General features: G+C 44.7%; 1 protein-coding gene across 1 annotated transcript in view; it reads right to left on the bottom strand.

Annotated features, from left to right (window-relative positions):
* Positions 1–16,905, bottom strand: part of PRDM10 (PR/SET domain 10) — a 54,563-nt gene that overhangs the window by 14,352 nt on the left and 23,306 nt on the right. The window contains exons 7-14 of the mRNA XM_087706361.1: positions 15,162–15,365; positions 11,829–11,901; positions 11,296–11,413; positions 10,526–10,655; positions 9,704–9,928; positions 5,353–5,700; positions 4,025–4,180; positions 1,555–1,734 (exon numbers count right to left, since the gene is read on the bottom strand). Of these exons, the coding sequence (XP_087562487.1) occupies positions 1,555–1,734; positions 4,025–4,180; positions 5,353–5,700; positions 9,704–9,928; positions 10,526–10,655; positions 11,296–11,413; positions 11,829–11,901; positions 15,162–15,365 (1,434 nt within the window). The remainder of the gene's footprint in view (positions 1–1,554; positions 1,735–4,024; positions 4,181–5,352; positions 5,701–9,703; positions 9,929–10,525; positions 10,656–11,295; positions 11,414–11,828; positions 11,902–15,161; positions 15,366–16,905) is intronic.

Here is a 16,905-nt window from a genome sequence, read left to right as displayed (position 1 = left end):
GAATTCTTGGCTGTTTTCAGCTCTTTGTGAACCTACTCACATCATGCTACAAATAATGCTTTGTTTAGAAGTCAAGTATTTCTCTTGTTTCTCAGGCATTGATTATTTTAATAAATAATATGGTGGCTGGATGGGGTATAGTATGAGGATCTCAAGATCCAAACTTCCAATCCATGGTCAGATGTCTTAGATCCTCCTCTTAAATCTAACCATTGGCACAGGGTATTTGTGAGAATACTGCAGAAGAAGCTCCAATGTTCCTAGGAAGGACGGGAGCACAAGTGCCATAAATTCATAGAAGCAATATTTATGAGAAACAGCAAAGGGTGTTTCTGTAAGAACGCAATTTTGCTTGATATTCCTATAATCCTTGCTCCAAATATGGGATGGCCAAATTAAGCATGGTTTTCCGCTGACAGCAGAGGAAAACAATGGTTCATTTTCAAGAGCCTTTTCAACTCCAAAAAGAACTTGATTCTGCATGCAGTCTCAGCCCTTGAGACTGTCCACCCTTGCTCATAATTTAAAAAAAAAAACCCTTCAAGCTCACACAAAGAATGCTTTTATAAAATGGTGTCTAATTCATAGACAGCATATGGTGGTTTGGTGGTTAAAGACATGGGTTTGAGACCCGAGTGCTGCACGACAGGATGAGCTCCCGTCACTTGCTCCAGCTCCCGCCCACCTCGCAGTTCGAAAGCATGCAAATGCAAGTAGATAAATAGGTACCACTTTGGTGGGAAAGTAATAAGCATTCCATGAGTCTTGGCATATAGTCGTGCTGGCCACGGTCCACCCTGAAGCTACCCCCGCAGAGATTCGGACCCTCACCTCTCTCCAGGCCTTCCGAAAAGCCGTTAAAACCTGGCTGTGTCAGCAGGCCTGAGGTTGATGAGCTTCCTTCCCCTCTCGACTTGTGTGGCTGTTGGCTATTTTTAATGCTTGTCTTGTATTTTTGTGTTCCCTTTCCCCCCTTGAGTTGTTCGCCGCCCTGAGTCCCGCTGGGAATAGGGCGGCATATAAATAAAACAAATCTCAATCTCTACCCTCACCGAGGCCATTTTTTAAGCTTCAGCGTTGCCACACTGGAGATGAGGAATAGAGACAGTTGGGCTTTTGTAGCCAAAACAAAATAGTTTCTCCTGTGAACCAAGGACACTCCAACAACTGGCTGGAGAGAGGAGGAGGAGAGAAGTAACCAGGCAACCGGCCAGCACCTAGATTGGACAACGTGACTTATTGTTTTGGATGAAAGGGAAACTTTCACTTTTTAAAGACGTGAAAACTGCGAGAACTCTTAGAGTCGGTTTTCACACCAGCCTGTGCCAATATGATATCTCCAAGTAAAACAGTCCTGTTGGCTACGGGTGTATTACTTGGAACGCTGACGACCACGGAAAAAGTCTTCAGACAACATTGAATCCCTCAGCTGGGCAACAAGAGACGAGCAGATGCCCCAGAGTTGGGCAGGGGAAACCTTCACCTTTAAATAAGCATTCCAGTGGAGATTCACAGGCTAGGATTGTGTGAGGAGTCTGGAATATCTTAACTAACCAGCATGCCTCGTCGTCGGAAACCCATCATGCACAAGCGACACTTGAACATAAAACTCTCATAATCCGTAGAGGCGATCCGGGGCTTGAAGGCTTTGGAGCGACTGATTCTGTCGGCTTTTTTGGCTTCTCTTTCTGGATTGTGCATTCTCTGCATGTGTTCTCGCAGTTTATCTTTTCTCTGGGGGTGGAGGATGGGGGAAGAATCAAAATAATGGGAAAGAAGAGTGAGTAGAGAGAAAAGGCAAATGCGTGGTTACATTGGAAATGTAAAAAGTTGACCTCTAAAGCAAATTAATCATGAATAAAAGCAACAAAATATATTCGTTAAAACGTCCGCTGAATTTGTTCGGATAACAGGATTTTAATCAAGCAATCCACAATGCTCACAAAAATATTAAAGAAATTGTGATCGGATTCATGACCGGAATCCTTCCAGTTGTAAAGACACTGAAGATAAATTAATGAATATTTAGATTCATGTTAAACATTGAGGAATATAAATTGAGATGATTATGACTGTAAGGGGAATGGTATAGAAAAAGATACATTTACATCTTCAAAAGATATTAAAACGTATAGCAAATGCTTCCTTTGCAAATTTCAGTTCACTGTTAAGACATCTCTAAATTATAAAAGATCGACCTATGGGTGCTTCAGATAGTCTAGAAATCCAATTTCCAGAATTCCACAGCAGGCTGTTGGTCAATGAAATTTCCCATTCCTGATCTCTCGGTAAGTATCCTAAGTGTGCAACAACACCCAACAGGTCTGGGATAGTGCCTTCCCAGTGTTGGGATTCACAAATGTGAGCGTGCGCGCTCCCTATGCTCGCGCACACCGCTTTCTGCGATAGGTGGGCGGAGCCTCCAGCAGCAGCCGCTACTGGTTCGCCCGAACCGATAAGAACCAGCAGATTACTACCACTGTGCCTTCCATTGGAGGCTTCATACTGCTGACTCACTCATCTGTAATGTATTTTAAATGTGTTTTTCCATTATGCCAAACCATTTGCTCCCAATCTGCTAATCCAAAACACGACCCACACACTTGCGTACAAGCATCAGGCAAGAAGGCGCGTATCATTTGTGCCAAATTCAGCATGAGTTAGGTATTGACTTATGGCTTATCTTCTGAAAAAGAGAGCCTTACCAGGCATGTCAACTTATTATTGCTTCCTGCATAAGAACCTGTTAAAAGGGGTGGGTAACTTTATCAACTTTAAGACCTGCGGATCAGAGGTGGTATTCAGGCAGTCCTAACTGGTTCTGGAGAACTGGTAGTGGAAATTTTGAGTAGTTCGGTGAACCGGCAAATACCACCTCTGGCTGGCTCCGCCCCCATCTATTTGCTGCCTCCCAAGTCCAAGCTGATCAGCTGGGTCTTCTTCAGGGGTGGGTTCCTGCCAGTTCTAACCTCTTCTATAGAAGAGGTTCCACAAATCTACAGTGCCATTTAGAACCGGTTCCAGCTCCCTCCACCTGCCCGTTGGCACATCATCAAGATGAAGAGCGAGAGGAGGAATTCTGGGAGTTGAAGTCCACAAGTCTTAAAGCTGTCAAGTTTGAACACCCCTGGGGTTTTTTTTCTAAAGGGTTAGGGGTGCGAGGGTCTTGTAACTTGACAGCTTTAAGACTTGCGTGCTTCAAATGCCAGAGTTTCTGAGCCAACATTTTGGTTGCTAAGCAAGAGCGTTGTTAAGTGAGTTTCACCACATTTTACAAGTTGGCCACGCCCACCCAGTCACATGGCTGGCAAGCCTCTCCCACAAAGCAGGCCACACCTACAGAAAAGGTTCTAAAACAAATTAGCAATAGCAATAGCAGTTAGACTTATATACCGCTTCATAGGGCTTTCAGCCCTCTCTAAGCAGCTTACAGAGTCAGCATATCGCCCCCACAGTCTGGGTCCTCATTTCACCCACCTTGGAAGGATGGAAGGCTGAATCAACCTTGAGCCGGTGAGATTTGAACTGCCGAACTGCAGATAGCAGTCAGCTGAAGTGGCCTGCAGTACTGCACTCTAATGCCTGTGCCACCTCGGCTGAAACCCACCACTGGTATTCTTATGTTGCTCTGCACAGGAGAACAGAGCTGGAAAGCAAGTTAGTGGGGTTGCAAGGGAGTGGAGATTTTACAATATCCTTTCCCCAGGAGTGGGGAGGGAATTGAGATTTTACAGTAACCTTGCCCTGCAGTGGGTGGAAATAGAGATTTTACAGTATCCTTGCCCTGGAGTGGGGAGGGAATGTGATTTTGCAATATTCTTCTCATGCCATGCCCCCCCCCAAGCCAAGCCATGCCCACAAGAGCCACACCATACCCACAGAACCAAGAGTAAAAAAAATTGAATCCCACCACTGCTGCGGACTTCAACTCCCAGAATTTCTGAGAACAGCATTCTGGGAGTTGAAGTCCGCAGGTCGTAAATATTTGCCACAGCTGCCCATCCCTGATCTTTGGAGGTACTACCTTAAACTGTTTGCCGCAGGTGGAGCACAAGAAGTCCTTGCGATCGGAATGCCGCAACATGTGAAGTCGCAGTTTGTCAGGCCGACAGAAAGCCTTGTCGCATTCTGTGCACTGGTAAATCTTTTCCGAATGGAAGCTGCGGACGTGCTTTTTCACCTGGTTGGGAACAGTCAACGGGAAAATCCATTTCAAAACTTATGCAGACGATTTCCCCCATGTTGAAAATGATCTCAGTAGAAAGAAAAGAAGGTGTAACTTACAAATTGAGATCTTATTGCAGGCTAGCTGGATACCCATGCTCCGCTACGAAGCTATGTGACTGGGCTTGATAAATCGACATAGCTTGAAAATTAATGAGCCTCTCCTCTCCCCTTCTCTCCCTCACTCTTGCCCCACCGAAGACTCTCCTACATTATCCCCAGCTCTCCTTCAGGATGGCCCCATTGATCCTCTCCTCTCCCCTTCTCTCCCTCAGGCTTGTCCCATAGAGGCCTCTCCTATCTTATCCTCTTCTCTCCCTCAGTCTAACTCAACACAGACCGGATGAGTCACAGGCTGGCCACGTCCACACCCAAGTGGCAGTTGGAACATTCTTTTTAGCTGGGAAGGGGGAGTAGAATGTCTAACTCCTTAGCATCAGAGTGTGTTAATAATAATATGAGAAATACTAATGATCTGATGGCCATTTTGAGAAATCCTTTCTTAACAAGCACCTAGAAGCCAGGAGGAACACACGTGCCAAATTTCAAGTTTGTAGGCTTTACAGTTCTGGAGATTTTGTGATGCTGCAGGAGTGGTATTTCTCATAGATAGATGTTTAGATAGATAGATAGATAGATAGATAGATAGATAGATAGATAGATAGATAGATAGATAGATAGATAGATAGATAGATAGATAGATAGATAGATAGATAGATATAGATAATAGATAGATATAGATAATAGATAGATAGATAGATAGATAGATAGATATAGATAATAGATAGATAGATAGAGATAGATAGATAGATAGATAGATGACAGATAGATGATAGATATAGATAGATAGATAGATAGATAGATAGATAGATAGATAGATAGATAGATAAGATAGATAGATAGATGATAGATAGATTGATGATAGATAGATAGATGATAGAGAGATAGAGATAGATAGATAGATAGATAGATAGATAGATAGATAGATAGATAGATAGATAGATGATATATAGATAGATGACAGACAGACAGACAGACACACACACACACACATTTCAATATAAAGGAACGAATTGCATGAAACAGCACCCATAAATGACGTTATTGTTCATCCTCCACCAAACTCACTTGGATAAAATCCGGAAAACGTTTTTTGCAGGTAGGACAGGTGAAGCAGCCATCGTTAATATGGACGGCCACGTGATCTTTCAGCAGGTCTAAGCGGTCAAAGGACTCGGGGCAGAAAATGCAGGAGTAAGTCTTCTGGTCCAGGTGGAACTTCATATGACTTTCCAGGGCGCTGCTATTAATGAAGCCTTTGTTGCAGATATCACAGGTCAAAGGACAATTTCCTTCCCGTCCGTGGAACCTTAAATGTTGGTCTAGCTTGTCCTTGTCACGGAACGCCTTTCCACAATGCAGGCATTTGAACGGACGGAATGACTTCCGGATGAATAAGTGCTGGAGGGCTGCGTTCTGAAATGATACGTCCAAGAATGGGAGAGGTTAACTAGCCAGGATAAAAAGGAGATTACATGGCAACAAACATCTCTAAGGCCTGTAAACCATCTATCTGTAGTGTAAAGAGAAGAGAACAGAGTCAATAGGTTTGACCAAAGATGTAACATGCCATATTGAAAAATAATTGCAAGAAGGATATAACACACGAATGAATAATTGGACACTTGGTTATTGAAAAAAAAGTAAAGACACTTTAAATCAGTGGTCACCAACTGGTGGCCTGTGGACCACTGATGGTCCGCAAGAAAATTTTGGTGGCCCCCAAAAAATTATTTGCATTTTTATGTTGCACTAAATCAGGGGTCCTCAAACTACGGCCCTTCGGCCTGATACGTGCAATGAACGTTTGTGTTGCCGCAGAGAGTCTCCCCCTTTGGGGTCTTTTTGTGCAGGTCAGAGGGGGGCAGAAATTGCAACTTGGGGTCTGCTTCAGCCTCCTAGTGGGGGGCTTTGGGTGAAGGCTGAAAGGAAGCTCCACTGGTGGCAAAGAACCAGAGGGCCTTGTTCCAGTGGGACTGCATCATGGCCTGGAACTGGCTGACCATCTCAGCCCGCTGAGCCTCCAGTTACCTGGCCTTCCACTCCCACAGTCTTCCCTCTGCTTGGAAAGCCTATGCTCATAGTCCTCAGTGAGGTGCTTCTGCTGAGCCTCCTTCTCGGCCAGATCCAACTTGAACTGAGCCAGCTGTTTTGCCAACTCTTTCTCATGGTGACTGCTTAGTTCCAACAACTGCTTCCTGTTGGGGCCCTAAGGAGCCTGGGCGGGCAGGCGAGGAGTGGCTGGGAGGGGAGAGGTGAGCAGAGGCCAATGAGGCGCCCCACGACGTGAGTTACATCAAGTTTGCCACACCCATCCAGTCACATGACCTCCTAGCCACACCCACCCAGCCAATCATTAGGCAGATCACATTAGTGGTCCGCGGGATTTAAAATTATGAATTCAGTGGTCCCTGAGGTCCGAAAAGTTGGGGAACCCTGCTTTAAATTAGGAAAGAAAAGCAGATAAGGCAACTGTTTGGAGATTTAACTTTCTTTCCCTTTACAAAAAATGACATTTCCCCTTAAATGTACAAAAATGTGCAAAACCCTGTTATTTACTCAGAACACAAAAGCAGAACAAAAGACTGCAGTATCACTTAGGGAAGTATTTACTTATTCATTTGTTCGTTTTATTAAATTTATATGCCACCCCATCCCGCTGTTGAATATTAGAAAGTAATAACGATTCTAGCATATGACCTTCAAATATTCTTCTTATGAACTTTAGTTTTGGTTTTTTTCTTTTCTTTTTCTTACACGTACATGAAACTAAAATATTCCACAAATTTCTCTCGTCTCCACCTAGATTGATTTCAGTTGGAATCATTCTATTTTAGACTTTGGGGGGGGGGGAGTCGGACAGTTTGCACAGCTGGTGTGGCAGTCTTAATTTCAAATGTCCTACATGCTTCGGTAATTAAACGGGGGAGTTTGATGTCAGCAAAGAATTTGACGGGAGCTATTTCACCACTGTTTTACAGGAAATCTGCAATTACAGGACACCAACCCAGCAGAAGATGGAAAAGGCAGCAGGGACTAAGTACACCCCTACAGAGTAGGAGAAAACCCTATAGAAAATTTGCACACACGAATTACCATTTCTCTTCCCTTATTAAACATGGCTTGTTGCCCAAACATGAAATATTAATTCCTATTCAGACTTTAAGAAATCCAGACAAGGTAGAAGGTGCAACTGTTAATTTTTTTAAAAAAACAAAACACTGACTATTAATACGGATCCCTCAACATCACACAGTGGTCAGCCTTCTTACTGGGAATGCTTTCGTTTATCCAAGTTTGCACTGCAGAAGGCAGGATGAGGAAAGGTTTAAGCTGTTGGGGGGCATTGGCTAGAGTTTGGAAATGCTTGGAGCTGTCCAGCTGTGAGAGCTTGAAAAACATCTACTAAATAGCAAGAAAGGCACAGTAGGTAGCAGCACCTTAGCTGATCTTTCCCCCACCCCCGCCCAAATAGAAAAGCTTAGCAGAGTTAGCTTCATCTCAAATTCCATGCTATTCAAAAAAATATAGCGATATAAATAGTAAATAATTTTTAGTTAACTACAATAATAACAAGGAAATGTTAATGGATAATGTTTAATGATATATATGTGTGTGTGTTGTACTAGTAAAAGCAAATTGGATATAAGCTTTAAATTGTGAGTTGGGGGGAAAAGGGGGGGGGAATGCTTAGATATCTTACTAACTGACTGTTTCAGAATATGTTATAAAGGTGTAATGTTATTGGAGGTTTATTGAAATTGCGAATGAATGCCAGTAGGTGGCTGCGCCTTTAAATAGAAATGATTTTAGATAAAAGCACGTTTAAATAATTGTATTTAAATGAGAATTGTGGTACAATGATAGTAAAATACATATATTTTTTTTATTTAAAATGTACAATTCAATTTGAATGAAGTATATGTAATGATTGTGGGAGAAACGCACAAAATATATTTGTAACCAATCGACACGCTTTCTACAAGATGTAACGAAAGATGATTCTTTTTTGTGTTTTTGTTTAATTAAAACAATAAAACTTTTCAAAAAAAAATGTAGTGGATTAGTCAAGGTCACCGTACATCTTTGCCCGTGTCTTCTAACAATGACGTACATACAGATGGTGCTGTCAACAAACCATTAATACACATCACCTCATCCAGCTGTTCAGAATGTACAAACCAAGGTTCCCAGGAAAGGCTCACCAAATATTGTGAACCTTTAGAATTCGCACTCTTTAGAAGAGAATGAGCTGGAAGGGACCTTGGAGGTCTTCTAGTCCAGCCCCCTGCTCAAGCAGGAGACCCACGATACCCGTGATGGCGAACCTATGGCACGCATGCCAGAAGTGGCACGCAGAGCCTTCTCTGCTGGCAACACACACCGTCATCCCAGATCAGATCTCCGTGGCGTTTCTTTCCCTACAAACGACGAAACAGAAGCTCACGAAATAAAAAGATCTTACCTCTTGCCGCGATTCCGGGGTTGGGATGCCCCGCCTCCCTCTGGCCAGCTGGTATTCAGGTCTATGCTGTGCACGTGTGCATTCGTGCACACACACACACCCCTTTCAGTTTGGGCATGCGGGTGCGGAGTTTGGGCTCTTGGTGTCTAAAAGGTTCACCAACACTGCCCTATTCCATTTCAGATAAGTGACTGCCTAGACCAGTGGTTCCCAAACTTGGCAACTTTAAGACTTGTGGACTTCAACTCCCAGAATTCTCCAGCTTGCATTGCTGCCAAGGCTTATCTGTGCTGGATTGCTACCACGGCTTGTCTGTGCCGGTTTGCTGCCAAGGACCTGTCTGTCTGTTAATTAAATGCCGTAAAGTATCTTTGGCTTGGAGTGCTTTGGTGTGGAACGAGGGGGATCAGAACAGTAGGGGACAAAACCTGGTTGCACTATTGCAGGGGTGGTCTTACCAGAGTATTATAAAGTGGTACTAATACTTCACGTGATCTTGATTCTATGGCTCTGTTTATACAACCCAGGATTGTGTTAGCTTTTTTGGCTGCTGCTGCTGCACACGGCTGACTCATATTCAAGCGATCATCCACTAAGACTCCAAGGTCCCTCTCCCAGTTGCAGTTTTTGAGCCAGGTCTCACATGAAATCTAATCCATTTCAACTGGTAACCAGTTTCCCCAGCACAGGAGGTTTCACCACCACCCAAAATAATTCATAAAAAAGCAGCATGAGTTGCCAAAAAGGCAAAAACCCCAATGCTGACTTTTCCCTAATTTGGCCCTCGAAAATTTTTGATTCCATGCCTAGATATAACAGTTTGGCTTATGCTGGCTGGGGAATTCTGGGAGTCGAAGTCCACGCATCTTTGAATTCCCCAAGGTAAGAGAAACACTGCCGTAGTTGAACGCGACGTAAGTGCGAGGTCAGCCAGGGGTTGAGTTCTTCACTTACCCGGATACGCTTGGCTCGCCGCATGTCATCTGCTGTCATCAGGCTTGGGGTAGCCACCACGGTCTGCTCGTGCGGCTGAAGCTGCAGGGATTGGCTTTCAGGCAGCTGATCCAAAGAGGACGATGCCTCGGGGGCCACTGGGGTCTCCTCTGGTTGATCGAGTCCGTTTAGGGTGGCTGGCCCGGCTTCATCAAACTGCCCCTTACTGGCAAAGGGCAGCAAGTCCTGAAATTATAAACCAAGGATATTGTAGGAGATGACCAGACTGAGTCTGAGGGAGGGAGAGGTCAAACACGTCATCAGCCTCAAGTCCCTTTGTGCCCGCAAGAGATCGAAGTCCCACCCGCCTCAAATTCCTTTGACTCTTCTCTACTGCCAATCTGCTCGGACCTTTAGTAGTTCAGATTCTTGCAGAGAAGTTAAGCTTGCAATAAATCTTTATGCTCATTTGGATTGCTGATGACTTGGGGAAGGGGGAAAACTTTCTCTTTCTATTAGGTGGAAACCGTGGGAACTTTCAGAGTTGGTTTTCACCAGTTGTGCCAATATGTTGTATCCAATAAAGCTGTCCTTTGAGGAATCTACCTGCCTCAGAATTCTGCTTTCTGTGGGTGCATTACTTGGAACACTCAAATTAGTTTTGTTTTTGTTTTTTAATGCCACCATAATGTAGGTGATGCAAATGGGGCTGGGCAGCTGTTCCAGCTGTTGAAGACACTTGGCTCTTTTACCAGAAATGGCATGACATGAAATTTCAAGGGACCCAAACAAGCAGTTCCTCCTTTCCGCAAAACTCAATTCACCCACTCCCTGCAAGTATACCTGGCTCTCTTCTGCACACTTCCCCCCGTTTTCGGTGGTTACTTCCAAGCGCATGAATTTTGGAGGACGGCCAGGTCGCCTTCCTGGACCAAACCTTCGCTTGCCTCGTCCACGACCTCTGCCTCTTGCTCTACAGAACATACAGATTTCTGGGTTAGAGGACAGTGACGCCCCTTGTCATTCTCTGGGAGCATCAACTTAAGAAAAGGAGCAAGGACTGCAGCTCTCCATAGTTAAGACTCCCACTTACCATCAGCCCTAGTCAGCAAGTTTAGCAATGATAAACACGGTAGTCCAGAGGTGCCCAACTCCGGGGCCCCAGCCCACTCCTGGGCTATGAGTTGTTCTGAACCGGACCGCCCAAAGAGGTGGGAGTATGTGGACGCCTGCGGTCCATTCATGTGCGCGATCTTACCTGCTACTTGCGCAAACGGAGCCATTCGTTGAAATGGAGCCGCGCACGTGTACATGCTCCCATGGAACCATCCCCACTCCCAACTTCACCCAACCGGTCAGCAAAACCAGAAAGGTTGGGGAACTCTGTCGTAGTCTAACCACATCTAGAGAACTGAAGGCTCCCTGTCTTTAGCCTACAGTTTTTAATAGCCTAAGCCAGTGATGGCTAACCTCTTTCTCCTCGCATGCCAAAATCGGCATGCATGCGCGTGCCCACACCCATAATGCAATGCGCCCCACCACTTCCTGTTTCTCTTGGACAGAAATTTCCATGGAACAGTTCAACTGGGTGAATGAGAGAACCCTGGAAATACCTGCTGAAGAAGTCCAGCTTTTCATCGTGGGAGTTGAGATGTTGCTGGAGCTGTTCGGAGCTCATGAAGCGTCGATTGCACTCATAACATGGCCAGTTTTTCTCTTGTTCTCGGAGAACTGTGTTTTCAAGATAAACCAATCAATAGTAAATATTCAGAAATACACACACACACAGGCTTTTCAGATTTTGTCAGTTAATCACCCACAATTTCAGTTTACAGGTTATATTTAATCTTCTAATTAGCTGATAACCCGGTGTTGCCCAGATATTTATTTATCCTAATCCTGTATTAAACAGAAATAGCCCTGATTTCAGCAACAATTAAATTAGTTACAAACGTTTTCCCTGTGCCCCCAGAAGCGTCAAGAAAAGTGATAATTTCCTTAATTTCTAATGTTGGATAAATAATAATATATAAATAAATTAGCACTTCTTGTGCAAAAAGCCAAGCACAATAAAAGGCATCTACTATCCAAGGAACAAATATCTTGCCGCTCTTAAAATTTTATTTAAAATGTAAGATGTCGATACCTTTCCTCTCCTCCTCCGATACATCATGGATTTTCTGATTGACAAATTCTGCATAGGAGGCAGCGTACCATACCTAAAACAGATATCAAATGGAAAGGAAATTCATAGCAGGATTTAAAAAAAAAAAAAAAAAAAGCTAAATGCCCATCCTCCGCGAATGGCAGACATGAAAGGGAGCCCAGGATCACAGGATCAATTTTGGTTCAAACCATGATTCGGCTCCAGGCTTTCTCAACTCGGTTCTTCCCTTCTGTTCACTGAGCCAAACTGATCCAACAACTTCTAGCAGAGTGTTTCTCAACCTTGGCGACTTTAAGTCCTGTGGACTTCAACTCCCAGATTCTGGGAGTTGAAGTCCATAGGACTTAAAGTTGCCAAGGTTGAGAAACACTGTTCAAGCATGTTATTATTTTATTCAGGCCCTTTTGTACTTTGATGAAGGGGGGGGGAAGGGAAATAAATTCAAATATTGCATCTTCGTAAGCATGTGTGAACTTCTACCCACGTATCAAAAGGCCTTTTATGCAGAGGTGAGCTGCTACGGGTTTGTCCAGGTTCGGGAGAACCCATAGCTAATGTTATAGTTGGTTCAGAGAACCTCCAAATCCCACCCCTGGCTGGCCCCACCCACACCATGAGTCTCCATCCTTTTTGGATGCCAGGTAAGTGCAGGACCAGCACGGAGGCTCAGGGAGGGGGGAAGGGGCCTCCCGGAAATCCCAGAAGGCCAGAAATGGGCCCGGCCTCCGGAGGGCCTCCGGAGCCGGGGGAGGCAGTTTTCGCCCTCCCGGAGGCTCGAAGAAAACCTCTGAAGCTTGGGGAGGGCAAAAACGCCCATCCACCCCACAGTGCAAGAAGCCAACTAGGCCACGCCCACCATGGCCACGCCCACCCAGCAACCGGGAAGAGAACCCGTTGCTGAATTTTTGAAGCCCACCCCTGCGTTTATGCAAGTGAATCCGTAAGATTATGATTCATAGATGGGTTTTTTTAAATCGTTATTTCCCATTCTGGCTGACTTGAGAAACTGGTATATAAACGGCTTGACTGAAAGTATACAGATCCTCTTTTACCGAGGGCCGCAACAACTCCCAGGCACACTTTTTTTTTTTTAAAGTATCACACGTATCATGGGAAACGGGAGAATGTGCTGTTTTGCTCAGGGTTGCTTTGACGGGGACTGAGTCTGGATCACAGATCCTGCTTTTCCACCTTGGAATTTGCATTCTCCGTCTGCTCTTTGAAATAGGGCAGAAGAGGCATCTCTCTCCCTCTCTCTCCCCCTCCGTCTCTCTCTCCTTCCCTCCCTCTCTCTCTCCTTCCCTCCCTCTCTCTCCCCCTCCCTCTCTCTCTCTGTCTCCTTCCCTCCCTCTCTCTCCCCTTCCCTCTCTCCCCCCTCTCCCTCTCCCCCTCCCTCGCTCTCTCCTTCCCTCTCTCTCTCTCCCTCTCCCCCTCCCCCTCTCTCTCTCCTTCCCTCTCTCTCTCTCTCTCTCCCCCTCTCATCTTCCCCCCCCCCTCTCTCTGGAACAGGGAGAGCCAGATGGTGGCACTCATCTTGTGAATGCCTCCAGGTTGTTGTTGTTTTTTGGTTTTTATTAATGTTAAGCTTACAGCTTTTTCCCCCAACTGTTCTCCCTAAATTCCATATAATTTGCTTCTAATGAAAGATAAAAATAACTCGGCGATGACGGCGATTTTTCCTGCTTGCGATACCCAGATCATCACCCACACAAGGTGGTTAGTTATTCTTATCTTAATCCCCACATTATTCCCTTTCAGGAAATGCTTTTCTTCTGAGGAGAGGCCGCCTGTCAGACCTGCAGCCATTTTTTCTTTTGGATCTTTGGCCTGCCACACTTTCTATTATTCTATTATGCCTTTTCTACTGTGGGAAAATGGGAGGGGGGGGGGTTGTACAGAGTTAGATGCTATGTAGCCAAAACAAAATTCTTTCTAGAAAGCCAAGGTCATCCTTTGTCTTTGCATCTCTGCACCTGACCGGAACTGGATGGGTGGAACTGCCAGCAGGCCAGTGGGAGATTGGGCCATGTGATGGACTTGTGGGTGTGGGGGCAAGATCTTGAACTTTCAACTGGGTGGGGAAAAACCGGGAAGCTTTCAGATTCGGGTTTTCCCAGATGTGCTAACATGGCTCTCTTAATCAATGGGAACTTTGAGCAATACTTTGCCTTGGACTCTGATTTAATTTTGGATGCTATTTGGAACCCTGACACCAAGCTATAACCTTCAGAGGTACGCTGACTGGAATGAATGATACCTTATTAACTAATTAATTAACCCAGACAAGACAGGGGCAAAAAAAAATCCTATATTTGGGGCCAGGTAGGACAAATAGCCAGCCAACAGAACTGAAAGAGGGAATTTTAATAAATATATATATATATATATTAAAAATAAATAAATAAATATATAAACCAAGCCGCATGCATTCCATCTTGGAGCTTTTATCAGGAGTGTGTGATCTGTTTAATAACTGCAGCGATTCACTTAACAACCATTGCAAAACAAAACCCATCATAAAATCAGCCTGAGTTACTTAACAACCGCTTTATTTAGTCCAAATAGAAATTCTGGACTCAATTTTGATCATTGGTTCGGAGTGTTGTGGTGGCCTAGAGGCAGAGCTCTCGCCTCACTATCAGGAGGCTGTGAGTTCGATCCTAGGTAGAGGCAGATATTTCTCTCTCTGGGCACACTGGGAATTTATCTGTTGAACAAAATTCCGTGTTGGCGACACGGAAGAGCATCTGACCATTAAAACAATCTGCTAGGTCCATTCAGTTGTCTAGACTCTACCCTGAAAAGGATTATGGAGCCCTTAAAAGATGATGGCGATGATGAGTTGTAGTCATTGGTCGAGGACTATCTGTGCTATAAAGCAGTGTTTTCCAAAGCTACCAATTTCGAAAAACACTGCTGCAAACAGAAGTTAAAAGGAAGAATCTGAGATAGCAATAGCAATAGCAGTGGACTTATATACCGCTTCATAGGGCTTTCAGCCCTCTCTAAGCGGTTTACAGAGAGTCAGCATATTGCCCCCAACAATCTGGGTCCTCATTTTACCCACCTCGGAAGGATGGAAGGCTGAGTCAACCCTGAGCCGGTGAGATTTGAACCGCTGAACTGCTGATCTAGCAGTAGCCTGCAGTGCTGCATTTAACCACTGCACCAATCAGAGATGCAGAGAAAGGAATTAGTAATGTTTTTCCAGACTTTTTTGTGGGGGGAGGGCAGGTGGGAGGGGGGGAAGAGGGGGGGAAATACCAACCAGATTTGTGTAAAAGAAGTTCTATTAAGATAGTCACCTCATACCTTGAGTTCTTGTTTAGGCTCAACATTTTTAATTGTAGTGTAGTAAATATGATGACCGTATTGGTAGGCGACTAGATTTTGCTCCAAGTGATTCTGGGCAGGGCGCACGAACATCATCCAGTTGCAAAGAGCTTCGCTGGACAACTCAAACCAAAGATCCTCCTGGAGATCCCGGTCCTTCCTGTCACCTTTGTCAAGGGACACCTTTAGCAAAAAATTTAGGTATTTTTTTTAGGTATTTTATTAAAATTTATAGGCCGCCCTTTTCCCTGAGGGGACTCAGGGCGGCTTACAACCATTAGGGAGGGGGAACAATACACAATAAACGATATGAAAACAAGATAAGTAGTAAAAACACAACATGCATTCTACATTCAACACTCGGGTGGGGCAAATTAAGGACTTATCCCCAGGCCTGTTGGGAGAGCCAGGTCTTGAGGGCTGCGCGGAAGGCCTGGACGGTGGTGAGGGTGCGAATCTCGATGGGGAGCTCGTTCCACAGGGTCGGAGCTGCAACAGAAAAGGCCCTCCTCCGTGTAGTCGCCAGTCGACATTGACTGGCGGATGGGATTCGGAGGAGGCCCAGTCTGTGCGATCTAATCGGTCGGAGGGAGGTGATCGGCAGAAGGCGGTCTCTCAAGTACCCAGATCCACTACCATGGAGTGCTTTAAAGGTGGTCATCAATACCCTGAAGCGCACCCGGAGATCGACAGGTAGCCAGTGCAGCTCGCGGAGGATGGGTGTAACGTGGGCGAACCGCGGTGCGCCCACTATCGCTCGCGCGGCTGCATTCTGGACTAACTGCAGTCGCCGGATGCACTTCAGGGGCAACCCCATGTAGAGCATATAGGATTAAAAAAGAGAAAGACGGATATGACCTCCCCAAGCAGTTCAGGATCGCATGTTCACTGTTATCTACTGTGACAAAGAATGTTTTTTCATAATGCAGTTCGAAAATTAGGAAAATTGTATTAAGTAGAGCAGAGAAACGTTGAAGGTGATGAAGAGCAGCAGATGGGAGGATATTCTTTTTAGTCTGCTAATTGATCAACACAATAAATAGCTAAGTTGTTACAAAGAACATATACATATATATATAAACAGTAATGTCTTGTCAAGCGATGTTTACAAATCAAGTAGTACGCCAGAAGGTATACAAAGAATCCCTTGAGACCAGCATGGTCTGTGGGAAGGTGTGACACAGATTCTGTTCCCGGTTTTCTCCAGAAATAAAAGCTTGCATTAAAGATGGAAAATACAAAGTCAACCCGAATTCATACGAGAAAGAGAGAGAAAAAGAGAGAAAGACAAAGACAGAGAATGAGAGAGAGAGAATGAGAGAAAGACAGAGAGAATGAGAAAGAGAGAATGAGAGAGAGAAACAGAGACAGAAACAGAATGAGAGAGAATGAGAGCGAGAGAATGAGAGACAGAGAAAAAGAGAGAACGAGAGAGAATGAGACAGAAAAAGAGAGAGAATGGAGAAAGAGAATGAGAGAGACAGATAGAGATAATGAGAGAAAAGCAGAGAGAATGAGAGAGAGAAACAGAGACAGACACAGAATGAGAGAGAATGAGAGCGAGAGAATGAGAGACAGAAAAATAGAGAACGAGAGAGAATGAGACAGAAAAAGAGAGAGAATGGAGAAAGAGAATGAGAGAGACAGATAGAGATAATGAGAGAAAAGCAGAGAGAATGAGAGAAACAGAGACAGACACAGAATGAGAGAGAATGAGAGAGAG

Source organism: Thamnophis sirtalis, unplaced genomic scaffold (genome assembly GCF_051295495.1).
Source record: "Thamnophis sirtalis isolate CommonGarterSnake01/CBP01778 unplaced genomic scaffold, rThaSir2_p1.2 scaffold_2, whole genome shotgun sequence".
In the NCBI taxonomy this organism is placed as follows: Eukaryota; Metazoa; Chordata; class Lepidosauria; order Squamata; family Natricidae; genus Thamnophis; species Thamnophis sirtalis.
This window is presented reverse-complemented; position numbering and strand designations above follow the sequence as displayed.